The sequence below is a fragment of the Ciconia boyciana genome, chromosome 6 (genome assembly GCF_034638445.1).
Source record: "Ciconia boyciana chromosome 6, ASM3463844v1, whole genome shotgun sequence".
NCBI classification, from domain to species: Eukaryota; Metazoa; Chordata; class Aves; order Ciconiiformes; family Ciconiidae; genus Ciconia; species Ciconia boyciana.
This window is the reverse complement of record NC_132939.1, coordinates 18,838,406-18,859,283: the sequence shown is the minus strand read 5'-3', so window position 1 is coordinate 18,859,283 and position 20,878 is coordinate 18,838,406. Positions and strand designations below refer to the sequence as shown.

At 55.3% G+C, this 20,878-nt stretch overlaps 2 protein-coding genes across 2 annotated transcripts; one reads left to right on the top strand and one right to left on the bottom strand.

The window, feature by feature from the left end:
• Nucleotides 1-1,252: 1,252 nt before the first annotated feature.
• Nucleotides 1,253-9,042, bottom strand: LOC140653440 (cytosolic 5'-nucleotidase 1A-like). Its single transcript, XM_072865518.1, has 7 exons — nucleotides 8,777-9,042; nucleotides 6,906-6,964; nucleotides 6,011-6,178; nucleotides 5,506-5,635; nucleotides 4,798-4,920; nucleotides 3,512-3,690; nucleotides 1,253-2,956 (listed from the first exon to the last, which is right to left on the bottom strand). Exons 2-7 carry the CDS (start codon nucleotides 6,948-6,950, stop codon nucleotides 2,657-2,659), a joined length of 945 nt encoding a protein of 314 aa, XP_072721619.1. The 5' UTR covers nucleotides 6,951-6,964; nucleotides 8,777-9,042; the 3' UTR covers nucleotides 1,253-2,656.
• Nucleotides 9,043-12,770: 3,728 nt separating this feature from the next.
• SYT8 (synaptotagmin 8) lies at nucleotides 12,771-15,644 on the top strand. The gene is made up of 8 exons (XM_072864982.1): nucleotides 12,771-12,888; nucleotides 13,259-13,413; nucleotides 13,558-13,653; nucleotides 13,898-14,065; nucleotides 14,282-14,449; nucleotides 14,642-14,759; nucleotides 15,186-15,319; nucleotides 15,411-15,644. Exons 1-8 carry the CDS (start codon nucleotides 12,771-12,773, stop codon nucleotides 15,642-15,644), a joined length of 1,191 nt encoding a protein of 396 aa, XP_072721083.1.
• The last annotated feature ends 5,234 nt before the right edge of the window (nucleotides 15,645-20,878 follow it).

The window sequence follows — 20,878 nt, the reverse complement described above, 5'->3', positions numbered from 1 at the left end:
CCTTGAAGGAGAGAGACCAAAATGCCTCAGAACGCCAACACCTGAGGAACATCCCAAGCATTCATGAACTTATTACAGATGCCTCTAAGACAGAAACAAGTTTGCCCTTGCAGCAGGGGGTGAAGCTGCAGCAGTCCTTGCCGGAGGGTGTTTTTGATGCTCCATCTTTGGAGCAGGGCAATAAAGGGCAGTTTTGATGCTACACCTTTGAGCCAAGGCCCGAAGCAGCTGCACTTGGCCCCATATAGTGCAACCCTGCAAACCCTGAGCTTCCTTCCTTTTTTCCCATTTTGGGCATGTTTCGCCTTGTCATCTCCTGCCGTGCTGACAGTGCTGGAGGAAGCCATGCAGCGCCTTCCCCCTGCCTCAGCAGCTCGTGCCCTGCGAAGGCTCACGTGGGCCTGTCCCCACCACCCATGACTCAGCTAGTTCCCTCTCAGCCAAGGCATTGACCGAGCTCCTGCTGGCAAAGGTGATGGATCAGAGCGGCAGAGGATGTCTAGGACCACCACCATCGCCACCACCGGTCCATGTCCCCACTGCCAGCTGCCACCGAAGCAGACGGCTGTGTGTGGCGAGCGGGGCTGGAGATGGATGCTTGGATCCCCATACCAAGCCCGGTGGTATCTGACCCGCATAAAAGTGGGACGAACATCTGTACCTGCTCACCGAGCATGTTTTGAGCATCCTGTAATTAATGTTTGCTCAGCAATTGAGGCTGACAGGTGCTTAGCGTTATTAGCAAATGATGAGTAGCTGATGTTGTTGATGTTGCTACCTCGAGACATCTAATTTCAGCATCTGGACTGAGCAAAAGGGCCAGGGGCCAGACTACCAGTGCCAAAACCTTACCAGGCTTTGGGTCTTTGGAGGTGGCTTCCTACCAAAGCCCTGCACATGGGCATGCCTGGCAGCGCTGAGTTTGGACCCACATGGTGGCCACGGTGGCAGGGACAGGACCTGTGCCAGTGGCACGGCAGGGCCAGCAGCTCCCCTTGCTAGGGCGAGATGTGCAGAGCCCCCAGGCCCAGGGCAGTGGGGGGTGGGAGTGGGCTTGGGGACACAGATGCAAGATGTTCAGGGCCCTAATCCAAAGCCCACTGAAGGTTTCTTGTGTATTTAACCCATCTTGCTGTATGTGTATAAGACCGGATAAAAGTACTGAATGGCCGTAAAGGAGCACTGAGTTATCCCAGCCCTCCTCCCACACTGCTTAAAATGGGCATGAAGGACAAGTGCTCACACAGGGATGCTCATTTATTTATTTATTGGGGGAAAGAATGCATTGGTGAGAGTGACACTTGTGAAGCCTTTAAAAAAATTACTTTTTACTGAGATAAAAAAAACTAAGCCAGTCATCTTTATCTCCTCCATCCATAAACCTGCTGCCACCCAGCAGGCACTGCCCTGAGCAGCCAGTTTCTATCTTCTTACAAGGTGGTTCTAGGGAGCTCCCAGGAATTTGGGGTGCCGTGTCCCCAGGCAGCACAGTGACCTCTAGTGGCAACCACTCACATCCAGCCCCGGGGAAAGAAACCTGCAAATGAATCTTGGTCCCCAGGAAAATTAGGAGCAGAGTTCAAATTGCTGGAGGAGAGGCATCCCTGCATGGGGGGTGGCTTGGTGCCAGGCAGGGTCCTGAGCACACCCGCGAACCCCATCTGTGCCGAGCAGCTGTACCTGGGACCCCCCACCCACACCCTCTGCCCACGGCCCTGGACACCCATTTAAGCTCAGCCTGGGCACCTAGTTCTGGCCTGGTACATGGGGTGCTGGTCTGCAGCCCTGGCCCCTGCGTGGCTTGTGCTGTAGGCAGCCTATCTCCAGTGCCCTCTCCTGGAGGGACATCAGAGCTACATGGCAGCTCTGCCTCCTGGATAGACCTCAGACCTGGGTTGCAGTCTTGTCCCTGGCCTATCTCCTGCAGCTTCAGTGTCCTACAGGTCTGGGTCTCCTACTGGCACTCTGTGAGCTGCCTGCGTGCCTAAGGAAAGGTGACTTGTGCTATACTCTATTCTGTATAGGGGCACAGCTTGGACTTTCTTTCTTCAGCCTGGTCACCCATTTCTAAAAAGCTTGCAGGTCCTTTAAGGCTTTGGAGTCTTTCTCCCTCGGCTGAGTTTGGCTGGAGCTGCCTGAAGGACTTTCTAAGACATCAGCCTCCCCAGGAAACCAAGCTGAGTGTGGCTGGAGAGGCAGGGTCTTGAGGAGTTCCTTTGGGCAGAGGTCCTGGGAGTAAATCTTGGAGACTGTCTGAGCACAGCCAAAGTTAGCATTTTTAGTGCTTGTTTTATGCTTCCTTTAGCTCATGTGGGGTAATAGCTTTATTTATTTCTTTGCAGAAGAGAAAGTCTCCAGCTCCTACAGGTCAGGTAGGTGATAGTCTTCAGTGTCACAGCAAGGGTGTCCTTCCTTCCTGGAGCAGTTGCATCTTTTGGCTTTAACCTAAGACCTAAAGGACTTCATATGAGGAGCAGAAATGAGCATCAAGTCTTGCCTGGTAGTCCGTGCTCTCATGCAATGCTCTTGCCCCCTTTCCCTGAGGTTTGCTTGCTGCAGGTTAGGAAATCCTTCCCTCTGCACCAGAAGGTTTACCTTCAACTGGCCCAGTCCCCTGTGCTGCTGGGAGGGAGGACTGCTGGCCTGCAGGCAATCATCAGCAGGAAGGGACCCAGGCAGAGGCTACGCCCACATCTTGAGCCCCCTGGATGTTATGAAGGCCATCATCAAAGAAAATGTGGGGCTGGATCTGGGCAAGGATGGGGCCCTTGGGAGCCCCGTCCATGAAGAAAGCCTCGTCGATGGCCAGACCCCACTCCCGGAGAGTCTTGATGGCTCGGATGCCCATGTCCCGGCCACTGCGGGCTGTCACCAGGTAGGTGCGGATGGGGGATTTTTCCTGGCTGAACTTCTTGCGGATCTTCCCAAGGTGCATGGCAAAAGCCTTCAGGGGACCCTGGAAGCACAGCAAGATACTTGGGAGTGGGTGGGAAATAAGGAGACATCTACTCTGCCTGTACAAGCTACTTCTTCCTCTTCCAGGGTCTCTCAGGGCTCTGCAGAGCACAGGGATGCATGTGGGTTGCAGGAATGGGTAGTGCTGGGACTGGTGCCGTGCACTGGGGTGCTTGGGAGGAAGGTGAGCATTGTGGTGCACATCCTAATCCCAAAGTGACCAGGAAGGTACATCCCAGCGAGCAGTACCTCTGGGTCAGAGTCCTGCAGGGACTTGCACAGCAAGAGGTCCCAGCCTATGAAAGGTGAAGTGGAGGTAACCACAACCCTGGATATTTGGGAGCTGATGGTCACTTACAGGAGACATCTGGCCAGATCTATCTCCAGTGGGACTCCAGATCAGGCCCACACCAGGGACTGAGTGGTGGATGCAAAGGGAACCCGTAAGGATTTGTGTGTGCTTTTTTAGCTACTCATGGCAAAGCCCTAGTGGGAGAGATGCTCACAGTGGGTGCAGAGCCTGTGGATGCCCGTCAAAGTGCGGTGGCTTGCTCACCTCTCCCATGGGAACAGCCTCCATCGCCCGCTCATACTGCACTGCTCCCTCCAGCCCCCGCTCCTGGAAGACCTGGTCCGTCTCATCGGAGAACAGCACAGCATCCCCATCAAACACCACGCGGAGCGGTGTGCTGGGGGCCTGCACCTCCTGCTGGAAGACAAGTGCTGCCGAGACCCCTGTGAGACAGAGCAAGGTGGGGTTCAGGAGGGACACCCCCTCCTGGGGGCAGCTCGTGCATGGCCAGCTCCTCCCGGCACATCTGCTGCAGCCCCGTCCCACACTGCAAATATTGGGTTCTCCAAGCCAGGGGTCTTTCTGTGGGGGTCAGCCCAGCGTTTCTAGGGCTGTGCTATCCCCCGATGGGGATTGACAAGAAAGCACTGCTGATCAGAGACTGATGTTTGGAGAGATACTCAGTCTGCTAAGAGATGATGGGTGGTTGTATAGGCACAAGCAGCCCTCCTCCTGGTGCTCACTCACCCTGCCAAGCCTGGCTTTAATGCCCAGATTTAGCACTCCATACTGTGAGTAATAGGGACTGGCACCTCCACTTGATTGGGGTAATTGGCTTAATTACAGGTCTCTTCCTACAGGCTGCTCCCTGCCTGCCCTCATCTATGGACCGAGGCCCCCAGGATGAGACACACTTGTCAGAGCAATGATGTTCTTCAAGGAGGCTCCAAGAATGTGCTGTGTAGCGAAGGAAAGCCCAGGCTGCAGATGGCTGGCTCCTGACCTTGAAGGACCTTGGCCAGCTGATGTGCTCATACCCAAGCAAATTAATAAGGAGGCAATTAACCCCATTAGAGCTGTTGGGGAGACTGCACTCCCTCCAATCCAGGTCAAGCATGTGCTTGCATCTATCACTGAGCACATGGTGACTCTGCATGTACCAAGAAAGCAAATTTCTATAGCATCCTCACAAAGCCCTGGGAATCACCAATGCACTCCCATTGATCCAGGGAGCAGCAGTGGGCAGCATCTTTGATTAGAAAGGCTTAAATGTCAGGCAGGAAATGACCGGCCCACGGCAGAGCTATGGCCAGAATTATGCATAAAGCACTCAGTGACTTGTGAAGGCATCCAAGAAATCTTGGTGTGTTTGCAGGCTACTGGTGGGGACAGAAGAGGAAACTGAACTGTTCAGGACTGTACTGGTAATCAATGTGCCATTCACCCTCTTGCCCTTGTGAAAGCACAGGCTCTGGCATTGCCTCTTGGTATTGGGCTGCGTGGGAAAAGTGTGGTGGGTTTGGGGATGTGGGATGGAGGGGAGAACGCACCTCTCCGGAGGGCATTGCAGACATCTATCCTGTCAGCTGAGAGGAAGAGCTTGACCCCGTGGGACTTCAGGTACTGTGTGGAGTCCTCATCGCTGACAAAGCAGAACTTGGAGATCTCCAGGCCTTCGGGTCAGGGGATGTGAGCAAAGTCTGTTATAGGGCAACATCCTCCTTGCAGCCCCACCATCCCCTCCCAGGGTCTCGGCGTGCTTTGCTGCAGAGTTCAGGGCAATTAATTTCCCAGTGCTGTGTGGGGAACCTGCCCGTTTTGCTGCATCTTCTTGCCCTGTTGCTCCTACAAAACTAGAGTGCAGTTAAATATCCCCTTCATCCTTCCCTTAAATGAGCCCTTCTGACAGCACTCCGGGATTCAGGTGGTTGGTTTTTTTTTTTCTTTTTTTAAAAACTCTGTTTCTTTAGCAGCTGCCTGAGGATGCCCAGGCTGTGCAAAATGCTGACAGACCCCATGGTGCAGAGGATACGGCTGAAGGGAGCCAGGCTCTGCCAAGGAGCCTGTACCCTGGGTGTGCTCCAGCACCCTGGGCAAGCTGCATGGGGCTGGCAGGAATTGGGCTTGTTTCCAAAATAACCCCTTCCCCTTGTGTCTCCTGGCTCTGTATTTGCCACTGATGCTCCACTGTGGTGCCTTATCTGCTTTGCAGCCTCCCAGGGGGAAGCAGACACCCCTGGGGCTGGGGTCCCCCTTACCATAGTGCTTGGCACTGTTGACAATGCGTACACCACTCTCCGGGCTGTTGTTGGAGAGCACTAGGATGTCAAAGAGGTCCTTCTCTGCCAGGTTGCTCTCCAGAATCTTCTCATTCACATACTGCACCGCCTGTGAGAAGATGAGACCCTTTTGGAGGGACATGACTGCGATGGCTTTGCTGGGGCTCTTTCGCAGTTAAGGTTAGTGGTTTGTGCTGCATCTGTCAGCTATGGCAAGGCTAGCATGTTATGGAGAGCCAGACAGAGCAACCATCCTGCAAATGCCATCGCCAGGAGAGCAGGGAGCAGGATACCCCACTGGGGGGAGGTGGACATGTGGGACTAGTGAGGAGCACAGGTCTTGATGCCCTGCAATGAGGCCAAGAGGCCAGGACAGGCATATCTGCACTCCATGATGGGAGTTGAGACCTAAAGCCAGGAAAGCTGAGCTTTCACCCCATCCTGCGAGTGTCTGCATGTGCCCCTGGCCAGGTGTGGGGCTTACCTGGATGAAGGCAAAGGCCGTGCCTGGTGGCAGGGGCTTGTCCTGGTTGGCCTGCTGGTGCCTTGTGTACTCCTCCTTGCCCTTCTCCAGGTAGAGCTTGTGCTCCTCCTCCAGGTTGAAGATGGCTCTGGTGGTCACCGCAATGACCAGTGCCTCACTGGGGTCTTTCTGCAGGACAGGGAGGAAAGAGGGGTTGGGGGACAGCAAAGAAGGAGCTTGGGGAGGTGGGGTGACCAGGGGGACACAGCGCTCCACCGACCAGGGCTGTGGGGTTGAGTGTTGGAGGCATCTCCCATGCATCACAGTTCCTGATGCTAGAGGGCCTTTGGAGAAGAGGTATCAAGCCCAATCTTCATCTTCAGGCCACCAAGGATGGGGCAGGCAGTTATGAAACCCTAACCTGTCTGGTAAGTGCCATATGCTCTGAGGACAGCTCATACCAGAGGGGATTGCTTCATAATTTTGGTGTTTGTGGGCACAGCACAGCCATGGTTGCCTCTTTGTGCTGAGCTGGGCACTGCTGAGTTTCTCTGCACATACTGGTGGTTGTACCCTTTGTTTGTGTCTGTTCTGAAGACTTTATTAAAGTCTCTATATATGTACAGAAGCTGCTGCTTTCTCCCTGGACACTCTAAAATATAAATGTGAGCAAATGCACCCATCCTGTCCATGCAAGTGGAGGTTCAGTCCTGCACCTTTTCCCATGTGGGAAGCACACAGACCTCACTGGGACAGGTGCCCAGCAGCCCTGGGACAGGCCACTTCTGCTGAAGCCTAGGCACAAGCAATTCAGGCCACCACAGCTCTGGGTTGTGGTGTGTCCTCTCCTGCAGCGGCATTTCAAAACTTGCTTTAGAAATACAGGATGTGTGTTTTGTAATTAACAACCTTTTACCTGTTTCACATCTGTGTTTATGACTGTGCTTTCAGGCTCTGCCATCTTCAACTTTCAGCCTCAAAAAGAAAATATACAATTAAATTGGTGCATTATAATACAGCCAATCTAGAGAGGGGGAAGAGTGGAAAAGAAAGGGGACATCCTACCCACCAAGTGGAGCAGCCCAAATGAACCTGCTTCTGCTGACAACAGCTCTGCTCTGAGAAAGCCTGGTCTAATAGTTCCAATTAAACATGATGAAGTGGCTTTTCAATCACAGATCACTGCTTTCTTTTTCTCCCCCCTAAAGAGTATTTTTCTTCAGGGGGAACTGCTGAAAGCAGTTGTGAAGCTCTTCCAGCAAAATAAGTCTGTGTTTATGCACCTTAACTAGGGCTTGGAGATTGATTGGAGCTAAAAAGCCAAAATAGGTCTGATCTTATGGGTAGGCTTCTAGCTCACATCCTTATTGCCTGTCTCGCTACTTTTTTTTTTTGTTTGAATAGTGAATTTGTATCCACAAATAAGCAAGTTCACTGTGTGAGCAGCTGATTTGCAGCTGCAAAAGGCCTGAGTAAGTAGAGATGTGTGGTGAGGGCTTGGATGCAGGACAGGATCCTGCTGATGGGGCTGGTCTGCCCCTCCACAGCCCTCTGAGCCAGCCAGCTCCTACACTAAAGGTCTCTGTGCAGGCTGTGCTAACCCAGGTGTGGCAGATTAAAGTAACAAGGGTTACATGGTCTGCCTGTGCCTAGCAGCTGAATAAGAAATCACATTTTTGTACACCTAGGTCCTGTGGTTTCTGTAACCACCATGCTGTACACTTCATTTCTATGCACTAGTCAGTGTTAGAAATGGACTTTTAGGATTCAGCCTGTGGGATGGGAACTGTTCCCATTCCCACCAAGGGGCATCCCACAGGGGTTGTTTCCACCCAGCAGCTCCTACAAGTATGCTGTGGGGTTTCTCTGGAGAGCAGAGGCAGCAATGATGTCTCTGCACAAGTATGCTGGGAATGGGGGGGTGGGGCTGGGGTTAAAACCTCATTCACCAGTTCATGCCCTACCTGATTACTGGGTTGGGGGGCTGTGCAAGCATAGACCAAAGCCAGCATGCAGTGTAAAGGGGAAGTCAGGGTCTCCAGGGAGACCTTTATTTTACCCCAGTTTTCTTTAATTAATTTTTATTATTCAGGGGCTGTGCAAAGTGTTGCCTGGGCTGGCAGGAAATGCACTTGGCTGATGCCAGCCCCAAGAGCTGGAGCCTTGCCATGGGGGTTCAACGTTTGCATGTGCACTTCCCACCTGCCCTCGGGGTGGAAAGCCCTGCTGGCACGGCTGCTCCCCCAGCCAGGGGGTACCTGGAAAGCCAGGAGGTGTTGAGCATCCCTCTGCTTCTTCCACCCATAACCCATGCTGGGAAGGGATCTTCTCCCACAGAGCACGGCAGAGGGTAGCAACCACCAGCCCTTGTCTGCTGAGCAGGGAGAAGCTTTCCTCTGACCGAATTTCAGCCAAGCACTTTTCTAAAAGTGAAAATGAAATGAGAGGAGACAGCGGAGCTAAGCGGCCCTTCCTGGAGGGAGAACACCTCCTCTAATTTCTGCTCTGTCCTTCCAGATGCTGCAAACCGAGCCTGACTTCTCCCCTCCATCTACCTCCTCCAATAAGTGCAGTATTGCTTACATACAGGTATGTGTACATGCACGTACCTCCGCTGCGAGCACCCCCCATGCACACTGCCAGACATGCAGGAAAGCGTTTCAGGCGGATGCGTGCTGTCCCCGCAGCTCATCCTACAGCTGCGCAGCGCAGAGCAGCTATTACCCCGCAGCTATTACCCCGCTGCGCACAGCCGGGATTTTGCTAGAGAGAAAGGCCCAAACTCACCGCGAGCGCTGCCTCTGCCCCCTGGCGCGGCCCGTCCGGTGGCAGCATCCGAGCTCTGCCCAAGATGCCGCTGTTCACATTTCCCCCTCCCCGCGCTGCAGGAAGCAGGCAGGAGCCAGGCTGGGGTGCAGCTCCGCTCCCCGGCCTGCTGGGCTTTGTAGGCGGGCCGGCGTCGTGCCCGGGCCAGACTGCATTTCCCAGCCGGCGCCGCGCAGGCGGCTCACGGCCGCCCGCGGCTGGCCTCGCCCACGGCCACGGTCTGAGAGAGGGGCTGAGCCCTGGCCCTGCTTTTCGGCTTCCCTCGGAGCTGGTGCTCAGTCGCTGCTCGCTGCCCACAAGTGCTGCAGCGATGTCTGTTTCTGTAGGCGGGGTATTTATAGCGTGCCTCCAGACCTCTCATTTCCCAGCCCTTTAATACGTAATGGTTGTGGTTTTGACCGAAAATGTAGGGCTACCTGTTCAAGAGCGGCTTGCAGCTTATGCAGGCAGATGCAGGGAGCTGGGCCAGGGAGAAAGGCTGGTGCAGAGCGTGGCGGGGTGCAGGGGGGCTCACCACATTTGCAATTTTACTGTAATGTTTTTGGGTCCCTTTTCCCTTTTCTTCTGAAAGCTGCCTCTTACACGCTGCCCTTAGCAGAGGTGATTTTTGGGCTGGGCTCTCGCTTTTCCTGCAAGGCTCATGCTGCTGGGGTATTTCAACACCCCCTTTCTGCCCAAGAGTGAGTTGTGGGGGGGCGGGGGGGGGCTGACACAGAGGAGACGCTGCCATCCTGCAGCTTTTCCCTTGCCTAGCTGGGGCACATCCCTGCCCCACTGCTGGAAGATGGCCCAGAGCAGCAGCCTCCCCAGCCTGGCTTGGGCCAAAGGAGACCAAACTCACCCGCATGAAGGCCAAGCAGCCATCCCCCTGCATAGCACCAGGTTATCACCAGCATCACCAAATCTCCTCCCAAAGTGCGGGCTGCAACCAGGGTACTGCACAGCTTGGCTTTACTGAGATGTTTGTCTCTAGCTTGTCTCTAGCCTGTCAAAAAGGCTACTGATATGCTCAGCTTTTAGCATGCATATGCAAACCCCTTTTCCCTGACTGATTTTATTGGTCATGTCCCCTTTTGCCCCTGAACCCCTTATGCATTTCTCCTGGGCATCCTCTGGGACTGCCAGTTTAGAGCCAAAAGTGTTTTGGCATCTATGTTTCCCCTCCAGAGGTTTGCTGCAGCATCATTCCCACAGCATCTCCTGCTCCTGGAGATGATGCTTCTCTGAGCAGCAGGAGTGCAGGGTGCTTCCGAGCAGGGCCGTGTTTCAGGTGGTGAGGGGCAGCCCCGGCACCTCTCCCATGGCCAGGTGCCTGGTGTAACAGTGCCTTGGTGGCCATGTGAAAATCTGGCAGGACTGGTGAGCCAGGGTGGCTGGGCAGAGCTAGGATGGGTCTGGTTTCTGGGGCCTCTCCCCCCACGTCCGCATCAGCCATCAGGCACTGGCAGTATCGCTCCCTGCTTCCGGCACCACCCCAAATTTCTGCGGTGACAAGGCGGGTTTTGGGCTGACTTTGCTGAATTGGCAGCAAGGGAAGAAGTGTGCAAGCATAAATTTAATGTGACAAGGATGCCGGTGAAATCGCTCCTGGCCATGTGCCTGCTGCTGTTACCATTGGCGCTGGGGGATAGAGCCACTCAAGCAGTATCCCCTCGCCCTGTCTGTCCTCCCTGCTGCATTGGAGTGGAGCATCCTCATTCATCCCCACTGTCGCATGCATTTCCTGGGCCCTTGCATGGTGCATTAAACTACTGCGTGCCCCTGTGGGCCAATGAGCTGGGCTCCCCAAGTGCAGAGCTCACTAGGGATGGATGCAGCCATGCACCTGTCCCCTTGCAAGCATCCATCCCCTTGCGCTAAGTGCCTGCAGCCACGCGGTCCAGCCCAGCATCGTTGCGGGGATAACTTGAAGAAGCAAATTTGCCGGGGCACAGAGCCAGGCAGCGATGCCCGCCGGCTTCTCGCAGGCAGGAGGGCAGGTTTTGCTTCCTGGTCCGGCAGGGAGTTTCCCGTTGGCTTTTTGCCTGTGCGAGCACCACTTGGGTCAGCAACGAGGTGGGGCTGACGGAGCTCCTGGGGCCGCCCGGTTCCTGGGCTGGCAAAGCAGACTTTCCTGTTTTGGCCGTGCCGTGCAGCCACCATCCCTGCTGCACCCTCAGCTCTGTGCCTGGCGGGGTCCCGTCTCACTCCGCAGCGTGCCCCTGCCACGCAGGGCAGCTAGGCCCGGAGCCCACACCATGGGGAAGGGAGACTGAGGCTGGGAAGAAGACACGTTGGTAAGTCTGGTTTCGGGAGCCCAGTCAGCACAGGTTGGGAGTGAGAAGCAGGGCTCCCCCAGCTCCTTTTCCAGGAGCAGGGGTGCTCGATGCTTCCTGCAGAGCCCACCGAGGCTGCGTTGCCTCTCCCAGACCGCAGCAGGGCTGTCCCCATCATCACCAAAACAGCGTCTCAGGTCACCCCACAGGGCTGGGATGAGCTTTTTTAAACCAGGGCCAATGTCAGACTAATGTGACACAGCCCATGGGGATCTGGCAGGGAAAAAGTGCTGACATACCTAATTCTGTGCTGGGTGGGTGCCTGCTCGCCCATGCTGTCGTGTCCACCCTCTGCCACAGCTCGAAGCCACAGCCTGACACCTCCTAAATATCACAGGCACATCACCAGCCACAGATTTCTGTGTGCAGGGGACAGGAGAAACTGATCATTAAAGCTGCTGGTGGTGAGGCTGTGAGCGGAGCTCAGGTGTCCAATTGCACAGATGTCCCAGGTGGCCCTGAGCAAGTCACTTAACCTGCACCTCACTGCCCCAGCAATGACACCGCAGGGATGACAGCAATTTGCACATCCCTCCAGCCCTATGCCCGCATGCGGCAAAGCCCACTGTTGGAAAAATTAAAGGCTCTTGCTGGCTTCGCAGGCTCAGTGGAGGGAAGTGCAGAGGTGGTTTCTCCCCGGGAGGATCCCTGTGCAAGGAGCCATGGCCCTGTGGGGTGGACAGAATGTGGGCGGGCAGAGCAAGGCAGTGTTGGCTCCTTGAGCAGGGACGTGCTCAGACGCGGGGCAGACAGCTGGGGTAGCCAAGGCAAACAGGCACATACCTGCCAGCCTTGGTCACGGCACTGGGGCAGGTGCCGCCAGCACCATGATGGCTGCAGACCTGCTCACCACACAGCCCAGCTCCTGGCACTCCTCTCCCACTGATGCTCCTCACCCGAAAGGAGGCAAGAAGGAAGTTTTGGCTATGAGGAAGCATTCATGCTAGAATAAGAGCCTTGCCTGGGGAGAGCAGTAGTGAAAAACCGTTCTGCTTTAAATTTGAAGCCTTCCCTTAAGCCGCATCAGCGTTGCCATGTGCACAGGTCAGGCTTACGCAAAGTTTCCGAGCCAGCGTGACCCCAGCCTGGTGGCACCGCTGCCACCTGCAATGCAGGCACCAGCCCCGCTGCAAGCCCAGGAGCAAACCCTCCCACTCTTCAGCCCTGTGAGAGGGGGTAAAATAGCCAAAAAAGGGTGTTAGCTAATGGTGGGGCTTGCCTGGGGCTGTACAAACCCTTCAGCTCATGCTGCCTGGCCAGGGAGGAGCCAGCACAAAACAGCTCTTGGGTTTTTTTCCCCTACAGCCAGGTGACTCCTCTTCTCAAAACCAAAGGAAAACTCCCTAATCCGTCCCCTCACTCCCTCCCCTTTCTTAAGGCAGGCTTGCAAGGATATAAATGAGAAGGCTGTAGGTGAGGGGCCGGCTAGTGCAGAACCCTCCCTGCCTGCAGCTCCCTCCCGATCCATTTCACTCCTCACTGCCAAAGTGGCCAAGCCCTAACTGCTTACGCTGGGCTCTATGTTTTAATTGTGTTTGCTCTCCTTAGAGCCCTGGGCCACCAGCAGCACACAGGCTACTAGAAAGGAAATCCCCACCCTGTTAATTTTGCTTGCGTCCCCAGGTCACCCCAGCTTAACCATGGCGGTGGCAGCCAGGAAAGGCAGGGCGACGGCCTCCCCACTTGCCAGCAGCCCCGTGGCCATCGCCACCACGTCTCAGCCGGGCTTCCTGGGCGGCTGGCTTAGCCGGATCCCATGTGAGTATGGCGGGCACTCGCCCTGCTCTCTCAGGCAGCGTTATCCAGGGGGGCTTCTGGACTCTGAGGCTGTGTATCCACTTCTCCCTCCCTCCCTCCAAATCCCTTTTTCCAGCAGGGTCTATCGGGGTGAGGATGCTGTAGAGTGGTACTGTGCCGCTCCAGGAGTGCAGGGCATCCTTGCTCCCCATTTGGGGAATGGTCTCCAGCTGTAGCCTCCCTGCATGGGGCCTTTCCAGGATTATAGGGGCAATTTTGAAAGTACAACTCCTGAATGCTGAAGCACCAGGAAGGGATTTAAATGCACTCTATGTGTTTTTGCTTGGATTTAACTCTTCTGTCTATCTCTGCTCCCTGAACATCGCTCCAGTACCCAAATGGGCACTCATTGCTGTGGCTGTGGCAGTGGCCGTTCTCCTCCTCTTCCTCATCTGCATCATCAGGTGCTGCTGTGGCAAGAAGAAGCCCAAGAAGAAGGAGAGAGTCAGCTTGCATGCTGTCAGTGGCTCCAGCATGGCCTGCCTTGTGCGTCCTGCTTTCCCCTTTCCCAACCTCCCTCCTCCCCGGAGGTTTGCTGCCATGCTGCCCAGTTGTGGGGGTGGTGGGAGCACGGCATGGCCGGGGACGTGGCTGAGCATGTCCTGAGGGTAGTGCTGCTCTCTGCTGCAGGTCCAGCCCGAGATGGAGGACCTGGAGTGGGGCACGGAGCAGACAAGGCGAGGAAAGCTGCAGTACTCCCTGGAGTACAACTTCCGCATGCAGCAGGTGGGGATGCTTGCAGCCGCAGCACGGCAGGAAAAAGGCTTTGCTCTTGCATGGTCCCTCTTTGCTGCCCACCAAGGTGGACCATATCCTCTTGCACCTCCCACCTGCCTGCAGCCTGCTGGCTCTCATGCCCACGTGGCGTGGAGATGTCCTCCCTGCTGCACTCGCTTACTTTCCACTGAGCCCCCTCGTCATCTGCCCCATCCTCCTCCACCTGGTGACCTTGTGCATTGCTCCTTTTCAGCTGAAAGTCGGTGTGAAGCAGGCAGCTGAGCTGAAGGCCATGGACAGCGGAGGCACATCTGATCCGTACGTGATTGTCTACCTAACGTCTGATATGAAGAAGAAGTACGAGACCAAGGTTTACCGCAAGACCCTGAACCCTGTCTTCAATGAGAGCTTCACTTTCCAGGTAGGAAACTATAGCTGATGATGGTTTTATGGTCCTGTCAAGAGTGTTGCATGGGCACTGCTCTCCGGACACAAACCTCTCCAGGCAGGGAGATACCTTTGCAACCGGATGGGGAAGCGTCAGACAGAAAGACCTGTTATTATGTCCTCCACCTCGTCCTGTGGGGCAGCGCTGCCACCAAGGCATGAGTCCAGGATTTCAGGTCTTCCCCTGCAGGTACCCCAGGCGGAGGTGCCTGAATCCACGCTGGTGATGCAGATCTATGACTTCAACCGCTTCACCAAGCACAACATCATTGGCGAGGTCCAGCTGCCCCTGGCCAGTGTCAGCCTGCAGCACGTCATCGAGCAGTGGAGTGACCTGGTGGCGGCCAGTAAAGTGGAGGTTGGTCCTGGCAGGTGGGAAACTCTGCTGGGAGGAATGTGCTTTTGCTTTTGCCACCACCCCAAGAAGCAGCCCCTTGGGGTCAAGCATGAGGGTGGGGGAGACCCGAGTAACTTGGGTCCAGCCTGGTGCTCCAGCCCCAGGTGAGCCAGCTCCTCTGCCTGGTGCTCATTGCTGGTGTCTCTCCATCAGGAAGAGCAGCTGGGTGAGATCTGCTTCTCGCTGCGCTACATCCCCAGCACCAGCAAGCTAACAGTGCTCATCCTGGAAGCCAAGAAGCTGAAGCGGATGGACTCCCACGGGCTCTCAGGTCAGCAGGGAATGCTCATGCTCAGATCTCCCTACCCCTGCCCAGGCCTTAACAATGGCACCCAGAGCTTCAAAGCCTTGAAAGCTCTTGGTGCAGAAAGCTGCCTCCCTCTCCTACCACCATCCCCATCCCTTGGCTGGCTCCCAGCCTTCCCCAGCACAGATACTCCAGCTTTGGGCAGAGCTGGAGGTATCTCCCAGGAGGAGATGTCATGGCTGGGTGGTACAGGGAGCTTGTGGCAGGAGGAGGCAGGGAGAGGTGAGCTCTGGGGTGGTTGGCAAGGGGAAGAGCGGGGGATGCTCACCACGAGGAGTGACAACTGGGATGCTGTGCTCTGCTTGGGAATGGCCCAGGGAAGCTGTTTTGTGGCTGAGCTCCTCAGTCAAAAATTGTCACTTGTGTCAGCTGTGTCCTCTCTCTCCTCAGATCCTTTTGTCAAGGTGCATCTCATCCTGAACAGGAAGAAATGGAAGAGGAAGAAGACAAGTGTGAAGAAAAACACTTTAAGCCCCTACTTCAATGAGGTGTTTGTTTTTGAGGTGCCTTTCAATCAGATCCAGGTGGGTTTCCCTGCAGTGCCCAGGTCTGAGTGGGTCCCCGCTGTGGCAAGCCCTCTCCCACTGACCCTCTTTCTTGTGTCCCCCCACCCAGAATGTGGACGTGGTCATCTCCGTCTGGGATCACGACAAAGTGACCAAGAATGAGCCCATCGGCAAACTCTTCCTGGGCTGCCGGGCCACGGGCAACCAGCTGCGGCACTGGTCTGACATGCTGTCCAACCCACGCCGGCCCCTTGCCCAGTGGCACAGCCTGCAGCCCCCAGATGTGGTCGACAAAGCCCTGGGGCTGAAATCCCACCTCAAGCTGTCCCTGCCCCCCAGATAGGGGGGTCTCCTCACACCCTGCGGAGGGGTGAGGGGCTTCTGCTCAGCAGCATCTAGACATGTTGGTCTCAGCTCAGTGTCAGCAAAGAGGGGACTGGGGGCTCTTTTTGGCCAAGAGATGATTTGCCTACTAGTGCAGCTCATGCCCTGTGTAATGCCCAGAGCGGGGCAGCTCGGCACCCCAGGGCAAGGCTGGATGCGGAGCGGAGAATACTAGAGGGGACGGCATGGGGGCAGGAGCTGGCTCATCCCAGCCACTCGCGGGCTGGAGGGACAAATACACAGAGCTTCGAGCTCATGCAAAAACACCGAGTCCATTGATATTTTTCAAGCAGAGGATTAACGTGCTGGCAGCCTGGGGTGGAAAGCTTCTTTGGTTGTGAATAACTTGGCAAGAGGTGAGTTCTTGGGAAGGCTTTATGTGTCCCGTGAAGGCTTTAAACAAGACTAAGATCTTGAAGCACCCTAAGAGGCTTGAGAGGAGAGAAAGAGGACAGGCTGGCGAGGAAGGTGTTGGAGATACAGAACTAGCTCTTCAGTGCCTCTGCGATAAGCATTCTCTGTGTCCTGGCTAGGGGCTAAATAAGACAGCAAAATCAGCCACTGGTTGTCCACATGGCTTCACTCTTAGCAGTCAAGACCTGAGTCAAGACTCAAGTCAGCCCGTGCTGACTTGTGCACCCCAAGATGTGACTCAGGGTATGGGACTCACCAGCGACCATCCCCATGGACATGCAGATGAGGATGCAGTGTTGGCACCATCCACCCCACATGGTCCTACAGTACTAGTGCAGCAAGGTTTGCACCCCCGGCACCTGGAGGTGCTGCCAGGGTGGAGGGGCTGAGGCTCTCACTTTCATGCCATGATCACACTACCCTGATGAAGGCTGGGTTGCAGCCCTTATGTCACTTCTGGGCAGGTTTCATGTAACCTGGGAAGTTTTTGTGGCCACATGTCCTGCCCAGCCCTGCTTCGTGGGGCCTTAGGGTGGGGGCTATGTAAGTAAAGACCCCTCCTAGAAGGATGAGGGCATTGGAGGGGTGTCACTGTCCCTACCCATCCTTGAGCATACTGCAGTTTGGGATGCCTCGAGAGCAGCTCCTCTGAGCCATCTGCAGGAGGAAGCTCACTGCATTGGGCTAGAGGAGGGAATCGGCCTTGCTCTGAAATACTTCTGCTACAAAGGAGCCATAGCACACAGAAGATTTGGGCTCATATAATGGAATTTTGGCCCAAAAGACAAAAGTAATTTGCACCATGGGGAGCTGAGGGCACGACACTAATAGCTATTGCCCAGGCTCTGGAGGGGAGAGAGCCCAGTGCATTAATGAAGAACCATTAATGTTGAAAAACAGTTAATCTGCAATTACCCAGAGCTCCACAGAGTGACCATCTGAGAGTTAAACAAACATGGTGAAGCTGAGGAAGATTATGAAAACTCTCGATAGAGATTAATGACCTGAGCTTAACCATAAAAAGCTGCTGCATCTGCTTCTTGATAAATATTCTCTAGGCTTCGCCATGTCTGTGAGGAGGGAAGAAATGGCGGGGTGGTTTTGAGATGGCTGTAACAAGTGGAGTGTGGCTTCTGCTGGGGAAACAGCATCTGCTGGCAGTCGCTAATGAGATGGAGGAGGAAATCAGTCACCTGAGAAAAACTTGTAAAGGGATATGTTAAAGCCTCAACCTTCAGCCTCAGCCTTAAATCAGGCTGGAATGGGCTGTGCAGAAGGGAACATCTCTGAATTGGGTTTGGGGTCCCAAATCCATTGCCAGGTTGGTTTTTGGTGATGCTGTGTGGTGATTTAGTGCCATGCAGCACCCAGAAGTGTTTTGGAGGTGCTGGGAACACGCATTTGTGTGTGTGCGTGCGTGCGAGCATGTGCTTGCTTTTTCCAGCCCCCTTTTTTGAAGTTGTTGCCTTGTGGCCTGCACAATTTATGGGGCTGGGCATAAAAGCACATGCATATTAGTCTCAAAATAGACACAGCTGAAGAAAATGCAGGGACATCCCCTCTTTGAGAAAGGTTACCCCCAGTACCAGTGCCCACCACTCCTCTTTCCAGCTTTGGCCTCGCTCAGAGCCCAAATCACCGGCGCAGTCCCAGGTAAGCAGAGCCAGCGAGGGAAGCCCATGGTACATTTTGGGGGGAAGCCAGGGACCTTGGGAGTGAGTGCCCGGCTGGGCCAGCTCCAGGCAGCCTGGGCTGAGCCTTGGTGCTGTAAAACTCAGCAAACCGATTTGTTTGCTTAAGAGGGAGAGGTGAGCGGGTGGGAATGATCTCCACTCAGCCTCAGTTTTTAATGCACCACCAAGGCTGCTTTCTTCCTCTGTCATTGCTTTTCCTTCTCAGTCTGCCTTGTGCTCTTACAACAAGGCTTTGAGCACTCTCCTCCTTCGGCAGGATCCTTTTATATCTGCTGGCAGCTGTTTGAAGCAGGGCTGGTGGAGCTGGCCTTCGTTTCATGGCTTATTTCACCCAAAGTGAACACAACCCTCTCGGGAGCCTGTTCACAGGAAGGAGGACGGCCCCATCTCACGTGCAAGCATCTCCTTTTCACCTTGGCCTCAGCAAGGCCAGTTGTCCCCCATCCACCAGGGCCAGATGTCCGAGCATCTCCTGCCCGACTAATGCTCCTCATGTACTTGGAGAGCCTGGAGCAGGAGGATTCCCAGTGGGAGATGCAACAAGAAGAGAAGTTAAAGGAGGGGGAAGCCAACTCCTCCTCAGCTTTCGTCTTTGCTGGATTCCCCCGTCTGCATCTAGAGGGCAGGGCAGGTACATGCTCCAAGCTGGATCTCTGTGTCATCTGGTCTGTGGCCCCCATAGAGCCTCACCAGCCAAGACTTCTTCTTCTGGAGATGGAGTGTGTGTGCGAGAGGGAGAGAAAGCTGTGATGCTCTGGTGCAAGCCTCTTCCCATTGCCGCAGAGCCAGTTGGCACCCAGGTGGTGATGCTGGAGGTGTTCATGTGGCTTTTTCCAGGAGGCAGGAGCCAGCCTGATCCTGCACCACAGGGGCAAAGGGGGTTTTGCTGGTGGATTAAGGTGGAAAAAGCAGGTATCTAAAGCCAGTCTGCATGGTGCAAGGTGCCTGGGTGGCGGGTGGGGAGTTCGTTCCTCTGCTTCATGCAATGGACAGTCCCTCTGCATTTAATTAGCAGCTTTGCAGGATGGTGGCAAGGCAAAAACCAGGCCTTGGGCCAGGCAGAGGTCTGTTAAAGGAGACAAGAAGCAGTGAAAATCGAGGTGTTTGCTATTAAGATTTATAATCTCAATTATTTACATCCAGATCCAAGACTTCTGACCTCCAGAAGTCCCTCCCAAAGTGAATTATTCTCTCATTCAGTGATTTTTATGATATTTGTCCCTGCACTTCAGGAAATCAAACAGGAGAGCCGCACCAGGAGAAGGCTGAACCTTATATGTGCTTGTTGCCAGTCAATCTGCCGTGAGACAAAAATGATTACGGGCTGTCATCGTTCAGCCTGGGTATGTGCTGGCTGTCCTCCAGCCACAGATTTTTTGGCTAGTCTTTGAGAGTTTGGCTAGTTTCTGAGAGCTGGAGAGTATCTAAGCTTTTCTCACAAGGAGCACGCGTGCCTGTTTTATAAATATTCGATAACTACCATCATTATGTCTCACAATTTTATGGGGAAACATGTACTTTGCCATGCAATGGTTTCTTTTTGAAAGGCCTGGCTCCTGGATTTGCAGGGTTTTATGCAGGTTTGCAGCTTTTTTTTTTTTAAGCACATTTTTATCCTTTGTGGTTGCAGAGGCTGGGGGGTGGGGGTGGGGGAATATATGAAGATGCCTCCCCAAAACCCAGAGGCAAAGCGAGAGGATTCTCGAGAGGAACCCCGAGCCCGGGGTTCGCTGTGGGAGGCTGGCAGTGCACGACGGTGGAGGAAGGCCCCGCGCAAGGGTCTTCAGCTGCTGCCGAGGTTTGCAAGGCGGGCGGGAGGAAAGCCGGTACCCCTCAGCCGGAGCAGAGGAGGGGAGGCGAGGCGGATGGGCTGCTGCCAGCCTACGCCCGCCCGGAGCCCCGCCGCTGCCGCTCGCTTTCGGGGCTCCCAGGGCCACGCTTCCTAATGAAACTCCATCTCCCAGGCTGCCCGGCAGGCTGCCCCGCTGCCGGCTCCCCAGGGAGGGCTGCTCGGGAGACGGGGGGCAGCCGCCGGCCCCGCCGGCCCCGGCATCCTGCCCCCGCCTACGGGGAAGCACCGCGGCGGGGGGAACTTTGCTGAAGGGTCCTGCGCGATGCCGGGTGGGAGGGACGGCTGCGGTCGGCCAAGCGGCCTCTGGGAAGCTCCGGTGGGAAAGGGGGGTGCTGGGAAGGGGTGCTGGGAGAGCCCCCCCGAAAGGGGCGGAGGGAAGAGGTCGTGCCTGGGTGCTGGGGTCTCTGGGGGAGCTGCAGGGCGGGGGGGGCTTTGTGCTGAAGCTGGGAGTGGGGAGGGGGAGAGGGGAGCGGGAGTGGGGCTGCGGGGCGGTCCGCTGCTGCCTTTCGGGGTGATTGCTTCCTCCTCTGCCCTGGCCGCGCCTGCTGTGGATGTGGCTTTCAGTTTCTCAGAGGGAGGCAAGGAGCCCTGCCCCTATCCCTACCCTTATCTCTGCTCCTTTCCCTATCCCCTTTTTCCCACCCTTTCCCCGCCTTTTTCCGGCTCCCTTTTTCCTGCCCCCTTTCCCCTGCCCCTACCTCTTTTCTCTGCCACCTTTTCTCTGCCCCCTTGCCCCTGCCCCAACTGCTGCTGGGCCTCTTGCATCTGGGACTGTTCCTGCCCCAGACTGGGCTTGTTTTTCTTCTGGATCAGTCTGGTGACACAGAGATGTTTTTAGGACCACTTTACCTCCCCGTGCACCTTTCACCGCCATGGAGAGGAAGGGAGGAGGGTTTCCCTCGTGAGGTAGCAGCCTCCTGCCCCAAACAGTCCCGTCTGAGGAACAGGACTGGTAATGGGTATGCAGAGATGCTCCCCAATGGCTCCTTCCATTTGAACTTTGTGGGCAGACCTAAAAAACCTAAACCTCCCATTTCTCCATATTTCAGGTCTTGGCAGGATGGAGTCAGGGGAGAAGCAGCACAAGGATTTCATCGCTGTGACCCTGCCTGGCAAAAGGTGCCCCCCAAAGAAGATCGGTGTTACGGGTGAGTGGATGCCCATCATGCCCATCTGTATGTCAACAAGATGGGGGTTTCTCAACCAGCCATGCTAACTTCACACAAAGGTGAT

Excerpts from the sequence above, each read along its gene's own strand:
- LOC140653440 (XM_072865518.1), bottom strand. The coding sequence starts at position 6,950 with ATGGCAGAGCCTGAAAGCACAGTCATAAACACAGATGTGAAACAG. Across the intron at positions 3,691-4,797 it reads CTGCAATGCCCTCCGGAGAG|GGGTCTCGGCAGCACTTGTC; the intron begins GTGCGTTCTCCC and ends TCTGTCTCACAG. Across the intron at positions 2,957-3,511 it reads AGGCTGTTCCCATGGGAGAG|GGTCCCCTGAAGGCTTTTGC; the intron begins GTGAGCAAGCCA and ends CTGTGCTTCCAG.
- SYT8 (XM_072864982.1), top strand. The coding sequence starts at position 12,771 with ATGGCGGTGGCAGCCAGGAAAGGCAGGGCGACGGCCTCCCCACTTGCC. Across the intron at positions 13,414-13,557 it reads GCTCCAGCATGGCCTGCCTT|GTCCAGCCCGAGATGGAGGA; the intron begins GTGCGTCCTGCT and ends TCTCTGCTGCAG. Across the intron at positions 13,654-13,897 it reads ACAACTTCCGCATGCAGCAG|CTGAAAGTCGGTGTGAAGCA; the intron begins GTGGGGATGCTT and ends GCTCCTTTTCAG.